The following is a 16,701-nucleotide window of genomic DNA, read 5'->3' as shown; positions in this document are numbered from 1 at the left end:
GCGGTGATCGATAAGTTAGAAGCATAAGACAATCTTGAGTATTATGAATTGGTAGTGGATATCTGGGTGAAACTTTTTAATATTGTATAGAAGGCGTCGTATCAACTTGATCAAGCAACGAATGCAATTCTATTTCCAATGAATAGGATGAGCCTTCATTTCCTTAAGGAGATTTACCAGAGAACTGATACTGGCTTCGCGGAATAGACTTAAATCACGCTGACGCTGTAGCTTGTAACGCTCAGCTTGGCGTTGGTGCCCTTGAAAGCCTGCGTGCCAGCCCGCAGCACCTGCAAGTACTGATTTCCAGGGATCGTATTGTCGGACGTAAGTTCAGTGAAGAACAGCTTGAGGTCGCCCTTAAAGCTCGTAACCGGCTGCTTAGCGACATACGAGAACGCATTGATGTTTTGGTTGAACCCGAAGTACAAGTCAAAGTCGACGCCGGCAACGTTCACGGTCTTGATAGGCTGACCAGTGGTTGACTTAGGCTTCATATCGCCATAAGTTGCCAGCCACACCGTGAGCTCGTAATGAGGGTGTCCAGCAGGCGTCCAACTCGTAAACATGTCGTAGGCCACGTTCGAGACCATGTCACCATCGGACGTGTAGTTGAAGTCGAAGCTGGTAGGGATCGTCACGATCGAGGAGATCTGGTAACGCTGAAGGTCGCGTTCAGCGTAAGCAAAAGACTTGTACATGGGGTCGCTGTCACCGGTAATGTTGTAGCTCGTGTGCCAGGCGATAGTCGTGGTTTCACTCCAATCCACACCCGTGCATTGCTTGCCGGCAACGGCCCAGTTGCTGTTTACGATCTTGTACGCTCCGACTTCAACTTTGCCGTTCTCTTTGTCGGTACTACCACAGAAGTCCTCCGCGTGGGCAGTCGCTGCAGCAAGAGCGATGGTGGCTGGTAGCAGGAACTTCATCGCTGTAATGATCGAACTTGGGGTTAAGAGGGTGGATTGCCGAATGAATCTGGACATGGCAAAGAACCAATCTCACCCAGTGCCAAGTCCCATCCTAAAAGGCTTCATCCGGACGTTTTGCTGCTGATGTCGCAGTTTGGAATCGCCAAATCTGGGTTGTCGAATTACAGTATCGCTTTTACTTCGCGATCAGTCGCAGTGACAATTCAAGCAAAGAACTGCATCTGCAAGTAATCTACCTCGACTCGGACGTACATGTATCAGACATTATACTTATCACTACCTCGAAGTATTTGTGTTTGGTTCGCAGTAGAGCTCGAAAGGTTGATCTGCATGCCTAATCCATGTTGTTATCACATGATGCCGTGCAAAATAGCGTAGCGGATCGTCTAATTAATCTGCAAAGAGTCACGACATCAGGTTGAGAGCAACACAATCGGTTGTTGTGTTGCTACGTAATTTATCTACGTTTTCTTTAGTGTGAAAATTTCCGACTAAATTGAAAATTCGCAAGATCCAGTTTTCGCACTTAAGTACGATCCACCCCATATCATTTCCAGCCTCCCATTTTTGTATTTTAACCCCTTAGTTCCTTTATGTTGGATCTTCCAACATAAGGGGTGTATACCCTAAATTCACTTCTGTTGCACCTTTTATTTTATGTTGGAGGTCCAACATAAGCAAATCTTATACCTGAATTTTGTATGGGGCAACGGTCCATATCCCCCCTTTCCCCGCTATAGTGAAATGAAGTCATTGATATGAAGTGTAAAGCGGTTCACATGCCACAGGCTTAGGTTTAGTTTGGTTGGAATGAGTTAGAAAAGGGAGGTACACACCCACTATCGAGCGAAGTGGCCCACCAGCCACCCAAACTCCTCACTCTTCAAAACGACGGCCGATAGCAACATGGTTGCGCCGACACCCAAGACACCGCGTCACCACCTCACCGAGCAAGAAAGGCGCCTCTGTCGCGAGGCTCTGCTAAGTGAGCGTCACGAGCGCCGCATTCGACGGACAGAGCAGAAGAGCGGCAGCGATGGAGCATGGCAGACGAAGGCGAAGAAGGCGGCAAAGAAGAAGGCTGCCAAGCGCACAACGGCAGATATGGAGGTGGCGCAGTATAATGGTCTGTATATTCCTTCAGCAAGTGCTCAGGTTGCAGACACGGCGGGCGAAAAAGAGGGCTCGCGAAACCAGACGATTGCTGAAGCGAAAGAGACGATAGAGACAACCGCGATAGCGGATGCGATGGAGGTGGAAGCAGACCACGAGACGGAGGTGACAGAAGTCGTCGCGGATATGGTTTTCAGCGTTGAGACTGCGCTGCCTGCCCAACAGTCTGGTATCGCGTTAGCTACTACTGATTCCAGTGCTGAAAAACGAAAGCGTAGTACTCAAGTGCCGACAAGAGAGCATCGCCGCGCTCTCCTACAAGAAGACAGCGATGGCGACGATGACACGGTGCGTTTTGTTCGTTTATCCAACCTAGAAGGATTGTGGCTGACAACATGTCTAACATAATATCCAACGTACGTGATATATGGTGAACATAGAATGCAAGGTGACGAAGACGAGAGTGTTTACGAAGCAGACGTTGTGCACAGTGTACCTGCGTGTGTTATTGACACAGACCCTAACTTTATGGACGAAGGAGCTGACGAATGCACCGGACTCAACTCCGACGAGGACCCAGAGCTTCGTGAGGAACCTGAAGACGAAGAGGATGCTGATGACGATAGTTGGGACGGTGACTGGGACATTGGAGAGCTGACAGATGAAGATTCGGACCACGACATCGAGGAGCTTCCAAACACGGCGTGGTTATCCGCAGCGAAGAACGCACCACTGATAACTGCAATGCGTACCGATGGCTGGGAGTATGGTACGTTATGTTGGCCGAATCCAACATAATCCTTTCATTTTGTTTCTGAGTTAACATAAAGGCTAACATAGTTTTTGTCCTTGTGTGTTGTATCTAGACGCGACTAAATTTGGACCTGACCCAACGTATGCTGGGTTGTATGATGGGCCATACGGACCAAGTGACAGCGTGCTACGCGTTGGGGACGATCCGCTGGCATTGCTCTTCTTTTTCCTGCCGCCGAAGATTTGGTCCCAAATTGCTGTCGAAAGCAACCACTATCATACTCAGTCAATCCCTACGAGGGTCCGCTCAATTCGCAGACAGCAACAGCGTAGTGGTGGCGAAGCAGAAGATCTTGCTGAGATCAGACGGCGGTTGTCAGCAGTTGATAAATACAAACTTACGAAGTCCTTCAAGTTATGGCATTGCTGATTGCACGTATGTTGGTCCCCATCCGGAAAGGCATTGCAGCGCATTGGTCAACGAGGAAAGTTGGAGTTCTGCCGTCAAACCGCTCCAGTCTCGTGATGGGAAAAATCGTTTTTTTTATATCATGGGATATCCACACGTTTCGAGCAACAAGTCGCCACAAGCCCGTACAGACCGAGCGTGGAAGATTCGACCGGTGATCGACGTGCTACAGCGAACATTCGCTCGTGGATACAGAGCTCCCCCAGTCATCAGCTTCGATGAAGCAACACTGCCTTCGCGCTCGCGATACAAAATCATGAGGATCTTCAACAAGGACAAGCCCCACAAGTGGGGGACGAAGGTGTTTGTTGCTGCGTGTGCCAAGACCGCGTACTGCATGAGGTAACTGTGAGGCAAGCTTCGGCTTACCTTTTTTTGGCCCAAGTACTTATGTTGACTTGTCCAATATTAGAATCCTGCGCCATCTGTTGATACAACATAATATTAACATACTCGTCTCTGTTGATGTGTTTGCCTGCTAGAATTGAGATTTATTGCGGGGCGAAGCCTCATCTACGTACTCATGTTCCAAAGGATAACAACACTGGAGAAGCGGCTGTACTTCGAAACATGAAAGCTCTCTTATCTCCGTCACCGACGTCTCCATGGAGATTAGTCGTCACCGACCGTTTCTACCCGTCGGTCAAGCTGGCGCTGGAGCTTCTTCATTATCGGATGTATCTAACGGGGACGATACAGACGGATAGATCAGGTTACGCTGCTGGAGTGATCACTACGAAAAGAAAAAAAGGTGAACAGGCGCGAGGTACTGGTGCCTCCGCAAGGTACCATCAAGCTGGCTCAAAACAAGATGTTTCCGCAACTAACTGCTGCCATGTGGATGGACCTTAACCCGGTGCACCTGCTCTCAAGTGGGGGCAGCCGCCAAACCGGCACCGTGAGTACGTACTACATGCATTGGGTTCCTATTTGGTTGCTAGCACAAATTGTATTTGTATTCTAGTGAGACGCATCCACGGTGAAATGACGCCGGTGCCGGCTCCAGAGCTTGTTCGCGGCTACTACCGCTGGATGGGTGGAGTCGACGTCCATGATCAACTCCGGTTGCAACGTTACAGCGTGCAACTTTGCTACAAAACACGCAAGTACTACAAGACTCTGTTTCTGGGGCTTCTGGGTATGGCGCTCGTGAACGCGTTTATCGTTCATCGACACTATCGAAAGGTAAACAACAGGCGCCCGCCAAAACACTTCTCGTTTTTTGAGGAATTGATGGAGCAGCTACTGGCAGTAGATTCAATCGAAGCGTTTGACGAGATTGAGGTAAGTCAAATGTTGACCAGTCAACATAACCTCATCTGCTTCAGCAGCCTTCCAACATAACAACTAACTTATGGTGGGCTTGACTGTATTGGAACAGCAAGCGACATCTGCGCAAAATAGAACTGCCCCTTCGCCGGCAAGAGCAGATTCAACACAGCTACAAGGAAGCGCATCGTCAGCTATCGACGGACATTGTTTAGAAGAAAACCCAGATACTGTCGATTGCGAGCAGGGTGTGAAGCGACGCCACCGATCATGCAAAGTCTATGCCATCTACAAGGTCAAGCCTCGCAAGTTTACGAAATACTTCTGCCCGGAGTGCTCGAACGGGAACAAACGGTGCGTAGCTCGCTTGGTACCCTTACCGTAAGCTTTGGCTAACTCGTTTTGATTTAGTAAATACCTATGCAACGTTCCGCGTGAAGGCAGGGTCAGCAGCATTTGGCATGCTGATTGGAACAACGGCAACGACATCCCGCGCGACCTACTGCAAGAGCACAGGACACGTGAACGACCGCCAGCGTCGCGGCCAGGCAAGAAGCGGAGACGCAGACAGCAGGTAGGCGAGAGCGGAGCAAGTGCTGGTGCTGGTGCTGGGGAGTCGAGCGAAGAAGATGATGAAGCGGTGGAGGAGGAGGCGTAGTGGTTGCGCCGTCTGGTCGTACATGTCTATGCAAGGGGCAATCAATTGATACGGCACTTGATCTTTCTTGTTATTGGCTATAATAAATGAACTCACCGCTGCTGGACGTATGCAACAGCACAAAGATAGGCTAATCAATAAACCGTACATATCTTATGTTTATTTATACAGCATAGTTGTATATGATCGTCTTAATGTACTACATAAACCCTCCTTTATGTTGGAGAATCCGTACTATACACACTGGCAAGTCGTTGTTACCACCCCGAACCCGCGCCAAGATATCCGGACTTAATTGAAACCCCATACAAATTCCTTTATATCTGTATATGGGACGAGGTCAAAATATACCCTCATATTTGAGGCCGGGAACTAAGGGGTTAATCTTTCGCGTCGTCAATCGAGTCGTGTCATGTTGGTCTGGTTGGATATAGATAACGTGGCCGATTGTACCATTGGCTAGCTCCAGTGCTCGACTCACATTTATAGTGCACTGGACTGGCATCCCAACTGCTAGGTTCAATACAATGGCCATATTACCAGTTTTGTCGTCACGAATATTCAATAAGCTACTTTGTTGGGATCGGGATATCTGGAAACGAGACTTCGAAATAATGGCGGGGTACAGATGCAAGGTTTTGAACTGTCGACAACAAAACAACTCTGCTAATTGATCATTAAATTCACAACAAGGCGTGTTCGAAGTAACGATAATCGGACAGAACGATTTAGTATCCATTGCAGACGACTTCCAGTTATCATTGTAGCATTGGTTATTCACGTAATCGATGTCGTCTTCAGTGTAATTCCCATATCTCGATCTCTCAAGAATTCCGGCCCATTTTGGGTCTGCTCGATGTCTCATGTTTTCCTCAAGGAAAACTACCTCGTTTATCTGTTGGTAAGCCTGAATTCTGCGTATTCTCGCAAAATCGGTGGTGGTGCTGTTTCTCGAGATCGGGTTAGACGTAGGCTGTGGGGGATGGTCGACAAACGCCGGAACACCAGCAACTGGGAGTTGTTGAAGCCAATCGCCCACAAATAGTACGTGAATTCCACCAAAAAATGCATCCGGTTTCTGTCTGAAGTCACGTAGCGCTTGGTCCATCATTCCAATAAACATGAAACATCTGTAGTCGATGTTTCATCCATAATAAGCATCTTTAACCGCGCAAATCGCTCTCGCTGTTGAATACTGTATCGCTTCGACCTCATGTTCGTGTTTATCCCCCATTAAAAAAACCTTAGGGATAATCTGTCCATTTGCAGCCTTCGCAGCAACACTCTGATATGCCACTGTTTCAACTTCATCGGAGCTTTCCCAAGATTTTGCAAGTGCTTGGAGAGCTTTAATCACTAAGCTTTTCCCTGTTCCTGAAGAACCACCTGAAACCCCAATCATTTGATCCACGTTATCACAACTTGCGGCTGTCAATGACTGTAATAATCTTAGGCCAGCCCAAACAAACATTTTGTTTTGCTTACGGTTCAGTTGAAAAAAAAACTGACACTTCTCGGAGTGATGCGTTCGCATGGAGTATTGTATTTCCAATACTTCCGGTGTCAAAAGGATTCGGCCAAGACTCATCATTCTCACCATTATTAAAAACCATTCGTACGCGACGGGGGTTTATCAGAGCATTGCACGAGTGTCTCGTCATTCAATATAGGCAATGTTGATTTTTCTTCAGATATTGCAATTCGTGACCTCCATTCATCGTCAGAAAGCTGTGGTATCGCCAGATTATCTTGCTTAAAAGTGAGACAGCTCGAGCTTGCTGCAAGCATCGATGACTTTTCCTCTAACTCTTGTAGTGATATATTTTCTGTAGTAGGCGATGTTGAAAAATAATCTTCTGGGATGTCATCACTTGAGCCATCAACACAAATTGTTTTCTTCAGCTTGCTCCGACGCACCGTATGTTGCTGCCGTCGTCTAAGTAATCAACTCCACCCATCATAGCTCTAAATTGCTCCATATTGGCATCTGACCGTTTCCTCGCTAATTCTCGCGACGTATAGTAATCGTTGGAGTTCTGTAAGAGCTGACGGGCAATTTCAGGTGCTTCATGTCTCCACCATTTTACATAAAAATCGCTGAGGTTTTGTTTTGGAAAATCCCCACGTCGTCGGAACGGCTTAAACAGTACCAGTAAGGATTGTTGAAGCGTAAGTTGTGCCTCGAGCTCCACGTTGTCCGATCGAGCACCCGGTAATCGTTTTCCAATGAGGGTAGCGACTGCAGGGAATTTTCTTCTGTGTAAACTACGAGTAGTAGCTTGACCGTGATTGGAAAGGAAACGCTCTCCACTTACATTATTTTCCTTTACCAATATTTTGTGAAGTCCATGAGAGACGCCATCTCAAGCACATCGGGTCGATTGATATAGTCAAAAACGGCGCTCGTTGGCTTGTACGTCATCGTCGAGCTACTACATCTCAACATTACGTCACAGGATTTATCAGTAAAAATGAATTTCACAAACGCGCTCAGAAACACTTTCACCAATTCGGTAGACATGTAAAACGGGGTAGCACGAATAACAAAGAGTGCTGCCAATGAGGCTCCAACTTCTTGTGGCTTTGAAAAGGAACAACACATTGATTGTATGCATCGTTTGCCCGCTTCAATCTCCGAATCCGACGGGGTCCTCTTTGATGTTGCCTTGTCAAATGCATGCATGTAAAGTGCCAGGGGGGGTTCCAGTGTGTTCTGTTCTTTGGTTGTGTACTTGAGCATATAGAGCGCTTTTTCTGGACCTTCTCCGGCTGTAAGAAGCTTTAAGTCATGATTGCACTTAAAGGGTCTCGCCAGGATAGGAGAGTAGGTATTAAGATATTCACATCCAATACGACGCTCAATTTCCACTGAGCCATCAGCCAGCCATCGTGTCGACGGGGAGATTGGTTTTGGGAAGAGCATCCTGCATATAGTTTTGGTGTACGCCGAGTTTTCTTGAAGCAAGAGCGGCGGTGAAACCAGTCATGAGTTTGAAAATAAAGTAATGCTGCTGATTCTCTTAGCAAACACACTACTTCTTGTCCGTCTGGGGGGAACAGAGGCAGCGGATGAGGATGAGCCAATTATTGGCGTACCATTTCAGAGCACCATTCAGTACCGGGCACAGAACGTTTTCTTGCTAATCGCTTCATTTGGCCTTCAATCACCTCATTTGCTCCGAAAAACGACTGGCACGATACGCATTTTGTTCTCGAAGCTCCACTTCGAGCCTTTTTAAATGCCTCCTCGCACATTTCACGGAACTAAGTTGGCTTTCCCCACATTGCGGGCAAACATCATTCGTAACGGGAAATGCTGCTTTCGTTATCGATGCAACATACGCAAGAACACGATTGCGAAAGTCCAAGCGCTTGCACGATTCATAATACTCATCAACGGTTCGGCGCATACCTTCAATCCAGCCCAGCATGTGACTGTGTAAATCTCCAGTAGAGTTTTGGGATTCTGTCGCAGCAAAGAAAGCCCGTGTCCGCCCAAACAAACCATAACCTGGCTTAGAAGTATGTTTTTCTTGATCCCAATTGATAACTACATCAAAAAAATGTTCATGAGGTGATCAAAGTATCTGTGCATACCAAAACAAATTGATAAGAGCTTGTAAAAACAGATCATAATTTTTAGATGTCGAAAGCAAAGCGAACCTTGCACAAGCTGTAGGGTTTTCTGTTGCAATCATGCTGAGGCGGGATTGCGTAAGCTCCAGGCACTCATCCACTAATATTCGAGCTCTCGCTAGCATTTTATCCGACATGATTCCCTCAAGCCTTGCAATTTGATATGTGCTACTAGCACTAGGCGACAGCGTAAAGAGAATCGATGGCTGCCCCGCTTCCAACTGCAGCGACATAACTTTGCTTCTAGCATCTCCGCGCTCTTCGTTCGACCCCCAACGATCTCTAAGGCCCGTCGAAATGCCAGAGAAAAGATCTTGGACGGCTTTAGAGGATGGTGGAGGATCTGGTACCCGTTTTATTGATTTATGGCTCTTAGGCGGGCATCCCGATCTTCCAAGTGACTGAGTAACTCGGAGCGATCAGCATTTGCGGAGCTGCTTGCCACATGAGGCGCTAGTTTAGCGCGTAGATAAACGGCACGCATGTGGTGATGCGCCAGTATGTCAAAAGCAACAAGCATGAATGATAGATGATGAGCATGTTTTTGCTGTGATAGCCGCAAACAATAGCGCCCATATTCGTCAACACCGATTCGTACGGCTCTTGGCTCATCGAGTCCTCCACGACTATAGGGAAAAAGTTCACGAAACGTGTAAGCTCAGTAAGCCGGAGTAAAATCTGACAATATCTTTGATGATCGCCAGACCACAACATCAGAGGTATCCTTCAGAATTGTTCGGCTTGCGTGTTGGCGTCTTCGTCGGCATAGACAGTGAAAAGGGCAACTGCTATTTGGAAACAAAGCTCATCTTCATCATTTGCGCCAAATATCGATGGTGCGGGGGGCATTAAACCGCCAATGCGCTGCATCTTATTCGGTGGTCATCGCTGATTCCTCTGCGTTGCCCTCAGTTGTACAATCACTCAGAACATTGTGTTGATCATGACTTTAATCCAAATCCGTTTCCAAACTAGAAGTGAGCTGCACGTCGCGGTAGAGAACATTGTTTCTACGATACCATCCATACTGATCTCGCAGCCGTGAAACACGAACTTGGTATCGCTTTGCCGTTTCTGCTTTCTGGCGTGGTGTCATGGGGCCTACCATAGATACACCGAATATTCCCTTGGGCACCACTAATTCCGGAAGTAGCTGAGCAGGAGGGGCAGAGGTAGCTCGAAAGAAGTACGCATGGGATCGAAGTGAAGGATGACGACCACCACGAACAACCGAAACGAATTGGGCTGGCTGAGCAAGATTTAACATTGCATTCTCAGTCATCGTCGAGTCATCAAATTGGGCCGGCAAAACTCCAATGTATAGTCCATTGGCAATTGCAAATTTCGGGGGTGAAAACAGCTTCTTGTTCGTGAGTGATGCGTAGCATGTATTGCAAAGGTGAAGAATCACTTTTTAATCCTCAATAGTAACTCCGGTCCGTGAAAGCAGGATGCCGCGAAGTTGGGACGAAATATCAGTCAAATCATAGTGTTTCATAAGACCTGTAGGTAGATTTGCCGGGGACTTCAATCTCTTTCTCATCGTCCGAAAATAGAGCGCTATTTCGTGATAATAATTTGTCTACAACAACATCAGCTGGATGAAATGTGTCACAAACGCAGCACACCTTGTTCGGGTGGATCGCCATTCGCCTACCGAACTCAGCGTAGATACGTGACTTTGTTTGAGAAGAAATCGGCTCTAGCTGGCCAGGCACGACTCTCTCCGGGTCCGGTTGGTTCGAATGCAGGTCTTCTCGACATGCAGCTTCTAAACACACGTCGGACGCACGTTGTACAGGATTTTTATTTCTTTCAGTACGATTGTTTGGTACCAGTTGCTTGCATTTCGCCATACTTATTGCGTGTAATCCAAGAGCTATAGAGAGACAAGTAGCATTGGCATTAAGTCAAACCGTTGATGATCTTTTAATTGATGATCTTTCCATGGGAGGTACTGTCTTTCAATTTTTAATGGGATCCTTCAATGGGAGATACTGAGCCTACTTCCTACTCCCATATTGAAGTTCACACGTTCCCGTTAGACATAGAGTTAATTATTACGTTGAATTACGTGAGTTGATTAGTATCAAATGGCATTGACAATTCCATCTTTTGACATTTTTTCTTTGGGAAGAACACTGAGAATGGCTCCAAAAGGCGCTGCCAAAAACACTGGACGAAAGAAATCTAAGGACATGAAGCGGCTTAGCCTTCCGATCCCGAAGGGTTACACTTCGCCACTCAAGAAACGTCGCAAAAAAGTGAAGGCGATGACGGAGAGAGTTGTTACAACTGCTCAAGGTTTGGGGGGGGTATGGTATGTTGTACGACTTAATCGCTAATTTTAACACAATCTGCTTTCTAGAACTTCGGACGTACGCCAAAGCATTTAAAGATCCCAATGAAATAGTCGTCATCTATGGATTGTTCTTGTCGGGGGTTTTCCACACCACTGAAAGAGGCAGACATATTGCTCATCTGCATCTTTACGACGCTGTTGCTGACGACTCATTGGCCGACCTTCTTGAGGTATGGTATTTTTAATGATGTAATATAAAACTATTATCTAATTTGCATGATGTGAGATAGAACTACAAGTACGAAGACGACCGCCACTTTGATACTGACAAAGAGCTAATGACGGCTACCGTATGGGTTGTGGTAGAAGAAAGTAAAGGACTTTCTACTCCGGGTGACATCGTTTGAATTGCGCACTTTACCGGCTTGGGTGTCTTTCGCGAGGAGGCTTGTTAATTCAATACAAAGCTCGCTGATGTGCCTGTTGCTCAGCACGCAACCACTATTGACCAGCAAATTGCGGCGGATGAGGATGAAGAGAAATCTACGGTCGTCATCACGTAGTTCGGTTTGTAGAGGACGAGAGAAAGTAGGTACTGAAACTTCTTTCTTCGGATGGGAATACGAAAAGGAGACTAGACTAGGAAAGGGTTTTGAGTTTGCAGCTATCATTGGAAGTGATAAAGGATTCCCTGCATTGGTCGGTTGATTTAAACTTTTTGTTTTAACCAAGCGATCCTTGCCATTGAATCACTAGACTAGGAAAGAGTTTTGAGTGCCACTACGTGATGTTGCAGCTATCATTGGAAGTGATTAATGATTGCCTGCATTGCGTGGGCTTAGTCGGTTGATCTAAACCTTTCAGTTTAACCAAACGATCTTTGCCATGGATTATATTTATCTTTTTTATTTATTTCCACACTGGGTGCATGTATTCACCCAGCCAAGATGTACCACAATGTTGCGCGAACGGTGGGTGATTCTCGATTAATTACCGTAATTTGAGCGTAATTTTCAGCGAGTGTCGCTGGAGCATCGTGCAAGCAATGAGTACCTGGGTGATTCAGTTCTCGCTAGATATGAACTATTGCAGTTTACTTTCTATTGTGATACTATCGAAATCTCTACAGTCTACGACTTGAAGTTAAATTATCGCGACAGTAGGACCTTGGAACAACATTTTCTTGGGTTATCTATATTTTCCTGAAGAGTTATTAGACATTAAATTTTTCTTTTGAGCCGCGAGTGTTCTTCTAGTTTTCTAACTTTTCAGATTGTAGAGCTTTGAAGGATCGTTGTTATACTCTGAAATAAATTTCAGAGAACATGAGCAAAAGAAAGCATCAAGTTGCTTAGCTGAGGATTCTAGCGCCCTTGCGTGCTGGCTGTATTATTGACCAGCTCCCGGCCGTCTGCACTGGGCCCGTATCCAGTTAAAATCAGTCATGACCGTGTCAGCTGCGTGACGGTCATTGGAGGCACATGTTACTTAGAGTTTGGCCTTTGCAAGAATCTACAATGTAAGCATACCGGTACATATGGCCTCCGCATACTCCCAATAACCTTTCTTATGTCCTACAGCATGCTGTATCACGAGTGTGATGCTGGTCATCATGGCGTCCAAAAAGACCTTGTCCCTGTCGATTGTGTGTCTATACCAAGTAGACTCCTCGCACGCAGTGTGCTCTCTTATACCACCTACCTGCCTTGTACACATGATCTAGACGACCGTCAATGCGGGACCGACGGAAAAGGTTGTCGAGTGGCGCCGTCCAGAGCTCATTTCCCATTCTCCTCACTCGAGCTCACATCAAACAGCTCTCGTGCATTCGAAGGCTGTCCAAGAACACGCAAGCGCAACATGTTCAGCAGTAGCAAGATCGCCGCCGTGTGCCTCGCCGTCGTGGCGCTAACCAACAGCGCGTATGCTGAGAAGGAGGCCGCCCAGACGTTCGGACTGCTTGGCGCTGGTCTGCACGGTGGTGCGGGACTCTATGGAGCTGGCGCTGCCGGTCCTCACGGTGGAGCCGGCGTTGGTGCTGGTCTGTACGGTCGAGGTGCCGGCTATGGTGGTGCTGGCGCTGGTCTGTACGGTCGAGGTGCTGGTGGCGTTGGTGCTGGGCTGTACGGTCGAGATGCCGGCTATGGTGGTGCTGGCGCTGGTCTGTACGGTCGAGGTGCTGGTGGCGTTGGTGCTGGGCTGTACGGTCGAGATGCCGGCTATGGTGGTGCTGGTGCTGGGCTGTTTGGTCGGGGAGCCGGCTACGGAGGCGCTGGTGCTGGGGTCGGAGCTGGCGTTGGCGGCGCGGGCCTCGGTAACGGATACGGCGGTGCTGGTGTCGGAGGAACTACGGGTGTCGGTGCTGGTGCCGGTGTCGGAGGTGGTGTGAGTGGCAACGTCGGTGCTGGAGTGGGCGTGGGCGGTAATGTTGCTGTCGGCGCTGGTGTGGGCGGGGCTGCGAACGGTGGAGTGAGTGCCAATGCTGGTGTCGGTGGGTCCGCGGGAGTGAGTGGGAACACTGGTGCTGGAGTCGGAGGTGGAGCGAGTGGAGGTGCTAACGGTGGAGTGAGCGCCAATGCTGGTGTCGGAGGTGGTGTCGGCGGATCGGCCGGTGTGGGAGGAGCGGCAAGTACTGGTACGGGTGGAGCTACGACAACGATGGACGGCAAAACTAGCACATCTACTTCGCAGAACGGCGGGGCCAAGGCAACTGCAACTACCACGACTGCAGGCACGACCACCGGCACCGCCGGCACGGGTGCTTCCACGAAGCAGACAGGTTATCGCATGCTGCGGTCGCAGTGAGCCGAGGAATAGTGTCTTGTTGACAACTTCTCCTGGCTACGTTGTTCAGCTCTTAACTCATCTCGCTCAAAGAGGCGATCTGTCGATATCTGTGTATAATTTTTAATACCGTCGTGTAGTAAGAAAATAAATGTGCTGTTGTTTCTCATTGCTGTCGGGTTTTGCTTCTTTATGCGTCGCTTGCAGTTAGTAAGCATCGTATCAATCTAATTTGCTGAATGTTTGGTGCGTAGAGCACTTTTTGATTCCGAATTATACTATGTTTAGTAACTGTGATATTGAAGTTGCACGGAAAGAGCCCAACTTGCTGCTTTTGTGAGTACATGAGCAAAAGAAAACATCGAGTAGCTTAGCTCAGGATTCTAGCGCACTCTTGCGTGCTGGCTGCATTATTGACCAGCTCCCGGCCGTCTGCACCGGGCCCGTATCCAGTTAAGAGCAGTCATGACCGTGTCAGCTGCGTGACGGTCATTGGAGGCACATGTTACTTAGAGTTTGGCCTTTGCAAGAACCTACAATGTAAGCATACCGGTACATATGGGCCTCCGCATACTAGCAAAATGCTGGTCATCATGGCGTCCAAAAAGACCTTGTCCCTGTCGATTGTGTGTCTATACCAAGTAGACTCCTCGCACGCAGTGTGCTCTCTTATACCACCTACCTGCCTTGTACACATGATCTAGACGACCGTCAATGCGGGACCGACGGAAAAGGTTGTCGAGTGGCGCCGTCCAGAGCTCATTTCCCATTCTCCTCACTCGAGCTCACATCAAACAGCTCTCGTGCATTCGAAGGCTGTCCAAGAACACGCAAGCGCAACATGTTCAGCAGTAGCAAGATCGCCGCCGTGTGCCTCGCCGTCGTGGCGCTAACCAACAGCGCGTATGCTGAGAAGGAGGCCGCCCAGACGTTCGGACTGCTTGGCGCTGGTCTGCACGGTGGTGCGGGACTCTATGGAGCTGGCGCTGCCGGTCTTCATGGTGGAGCCGGCGTTGGTGCTGGTCTGTACGGTCGAGGTGCCGGCTATGGTGGTGCTGGTGCTGGTCTGTACGGTCGAGGTGCTGGTGGCGTTGGTGCTGGGCTGTACGGTCGAGGTGCCGGATATGGTGGCGCTGGTGCTGGTCTGTACGGTCGAGGTGCTGGTGGCGTTGGTGCTGGGCTGTACGGTCGAGGCGCCGGATATGGTGGCGCTGGTGCTGGTCTGTTCGGTCGAGGTGGAAGCCCGGCTACGGAGGCGCTGGTGCTGGGGTCGGAGCTGGCGTTGGCGGCGCGGGCCTCGGTAACGGATACGGCGGTGTTGGTGTCGGAGGAACTACGGGTGTCGGTGCCTGTGCCTGTGGTCGGAGTGTTGAGTCATAACTTCCGTCGGTGCCGTGGGCGGGCGCCGGTCAGTAATCCTGCTTTCGGCCGCTGGTGTGGGCGGGGCTACGATCGGTGGGAGTGGCTCTCAATGCTGGTGTCGGCGCGGGAGTGAGTGGACACACTGGTTGCTGGCGTCGGAGGTGGAGCGAGTGGAGGTCCTAACGGTGGAGTGAGCGCCAATGCTGGTGTCGGAGGTGGTGTCGGCGGATCGGCCGGTGTCGGCGGATCGGTCGGTGTGGGAGGAGCGGCAAGTACTGGTGCGGGTGGAGCTACGACAACGACGGACGGCAGAACTAGCACATCTACGTCGCAGAACGGCGGGGCCAAGGCAACTGCAACTACCACGACTGCAGGCACGACCACCGGCACCGCCGGCACGGGTGCTTCGACGAAGCAGACAGGTTATCGCATGCTGCGGTCGCAGTGAGCCGAGGAATAGTGTCTTGTTGACTACTTCTCCTGGCTACGTTGATCAGCTCTTAGCTCATCTCGCTCAAAGAGGCGATCTGCCGATATCTGTGTATAATTTTTAATACCGTCGTGTAGTAAGAAAATAAATGTGCTGTTGTTTCTCATTGCTGTCGGGTTTTGCTTCTTTATGCGTCGCTTGCACTTAGTAAGCATCGTATCAATCTAATTTGCTGAATGTTTGGTGCGTAGAGCACTTTTTGATTCCGAATTATACTATGTTTAGTAACTGTGATATTGAAGTTGCACTCGAGAAAGGCAACTTGCTGCTTTTGTGAGTACATGAGCAAAAGAAAACATCGAGTAGCTTAGCTCAGGACTCTAGCGCACTCTTGCGTGCTGGCTGCATTATTGACCAGCCTTCGGCCGTCTGCACCGGGCCCGTATCCATTTAAGAGCAGTCATGACCGTGTCAGCTGCGTGACGGTCATTGGAGTCACATGTTACTTAGAGTTTGGCCTTTGCAAGAATCCACAATGTAAGCATACCGGTACATATGGGCCTCCGCATACTAGCAAAATGCTGGTCATCATGGCGTCCAAAAAGACCTTGTCCCTGTCGATTGTGTGTCTATACCAAGTAGACTCCTCGCACGCAGTGTGCTCTCTTATACCACCTACCTGCCTTGTACACATGATCTAGACGACCGTCAATGCGGGACCGACGGAAAAGGTTGCCGAGTGGCGCCGTCCAGAGCTCATTTCCCATTCTCCTCACTCGAGCTCACATCAAACAGCTCTCGTGCATTCGAAGGCTGTCCAAGAACACGCAAGCGCAACATGTTCAGCAGTAGCAAGATCGCCGCCGTGTGCCTCGCCGTCGTGGCGCTAACCAACAGCGCGTATGCTGAGAAGGAGGCCGCCCAGACGTTCGGACTGCTTGGCGCTGGTCTGCACGGTGGTGCGGGACTCTATGGAGCTGGCGCTGCCGGTCT

General features: G+C 49.0%; 2 protein-coding genes across 2 annotated transcripts; both read left to right on the top strand.

Annotated features, from left to right (window-relative positions):
- Positions 1-12,916: 12,916 nt before the first annotated feature.
- On the top strand, positions 12,917-14,085 carry PITG_11341 (ipiB3-like protein; the record flags this gene model as incomplete). Its single annotated transcript, XM_002900902.1, has 1 exon — positions 12,917-14,085. One exon carries the CDS (start codon positions 12,993-12,995, stop codon positions 13,935-13,937), a length of 945 nt encoding a protein of 314 aa, XP_002900948.1.
- A 672-nt stretch (positions 14,086-14,757) lies between these two features.
- On the top strand, positions 14,758-15,874 carry PITG_11340 (uncharacterized protein; the record flags this gene model as incomplete). The annotated part of the gene is made up of 2 exons (XM_002900901.1): positions 14,758-15,407; positions 15,474-15,874. The coding sequence occupies 2 exons, from the start codon at positions 14,758-14,760 to the stop codon at positions 15,724-15,726; spliced, it is 903 nt and encodes a 300-aa protein (XP_002900947.1).
- Between the last annotated feature and the right edge of the window lie 827 nt (positions 15,875-16,701).

The sequence above is a fragment of the Phytophthora infestans genome, genomic scaffold, assembly GCF_000142945.1.
Source record: "Phytophthora infestans T30-4 supercont1.23 genomic scaffold, whole genome shotgun sequence".
NCBI classification, from domain to species: Eukaryota; Oomycota; class Peronosporomycetes; order Peronosporales; family Peronosporaceae; genus Phytophthora; species Phytophthora infestans.
This window is presented reverse-complemented; position numbering and strand designations above follow the sequence as displayed.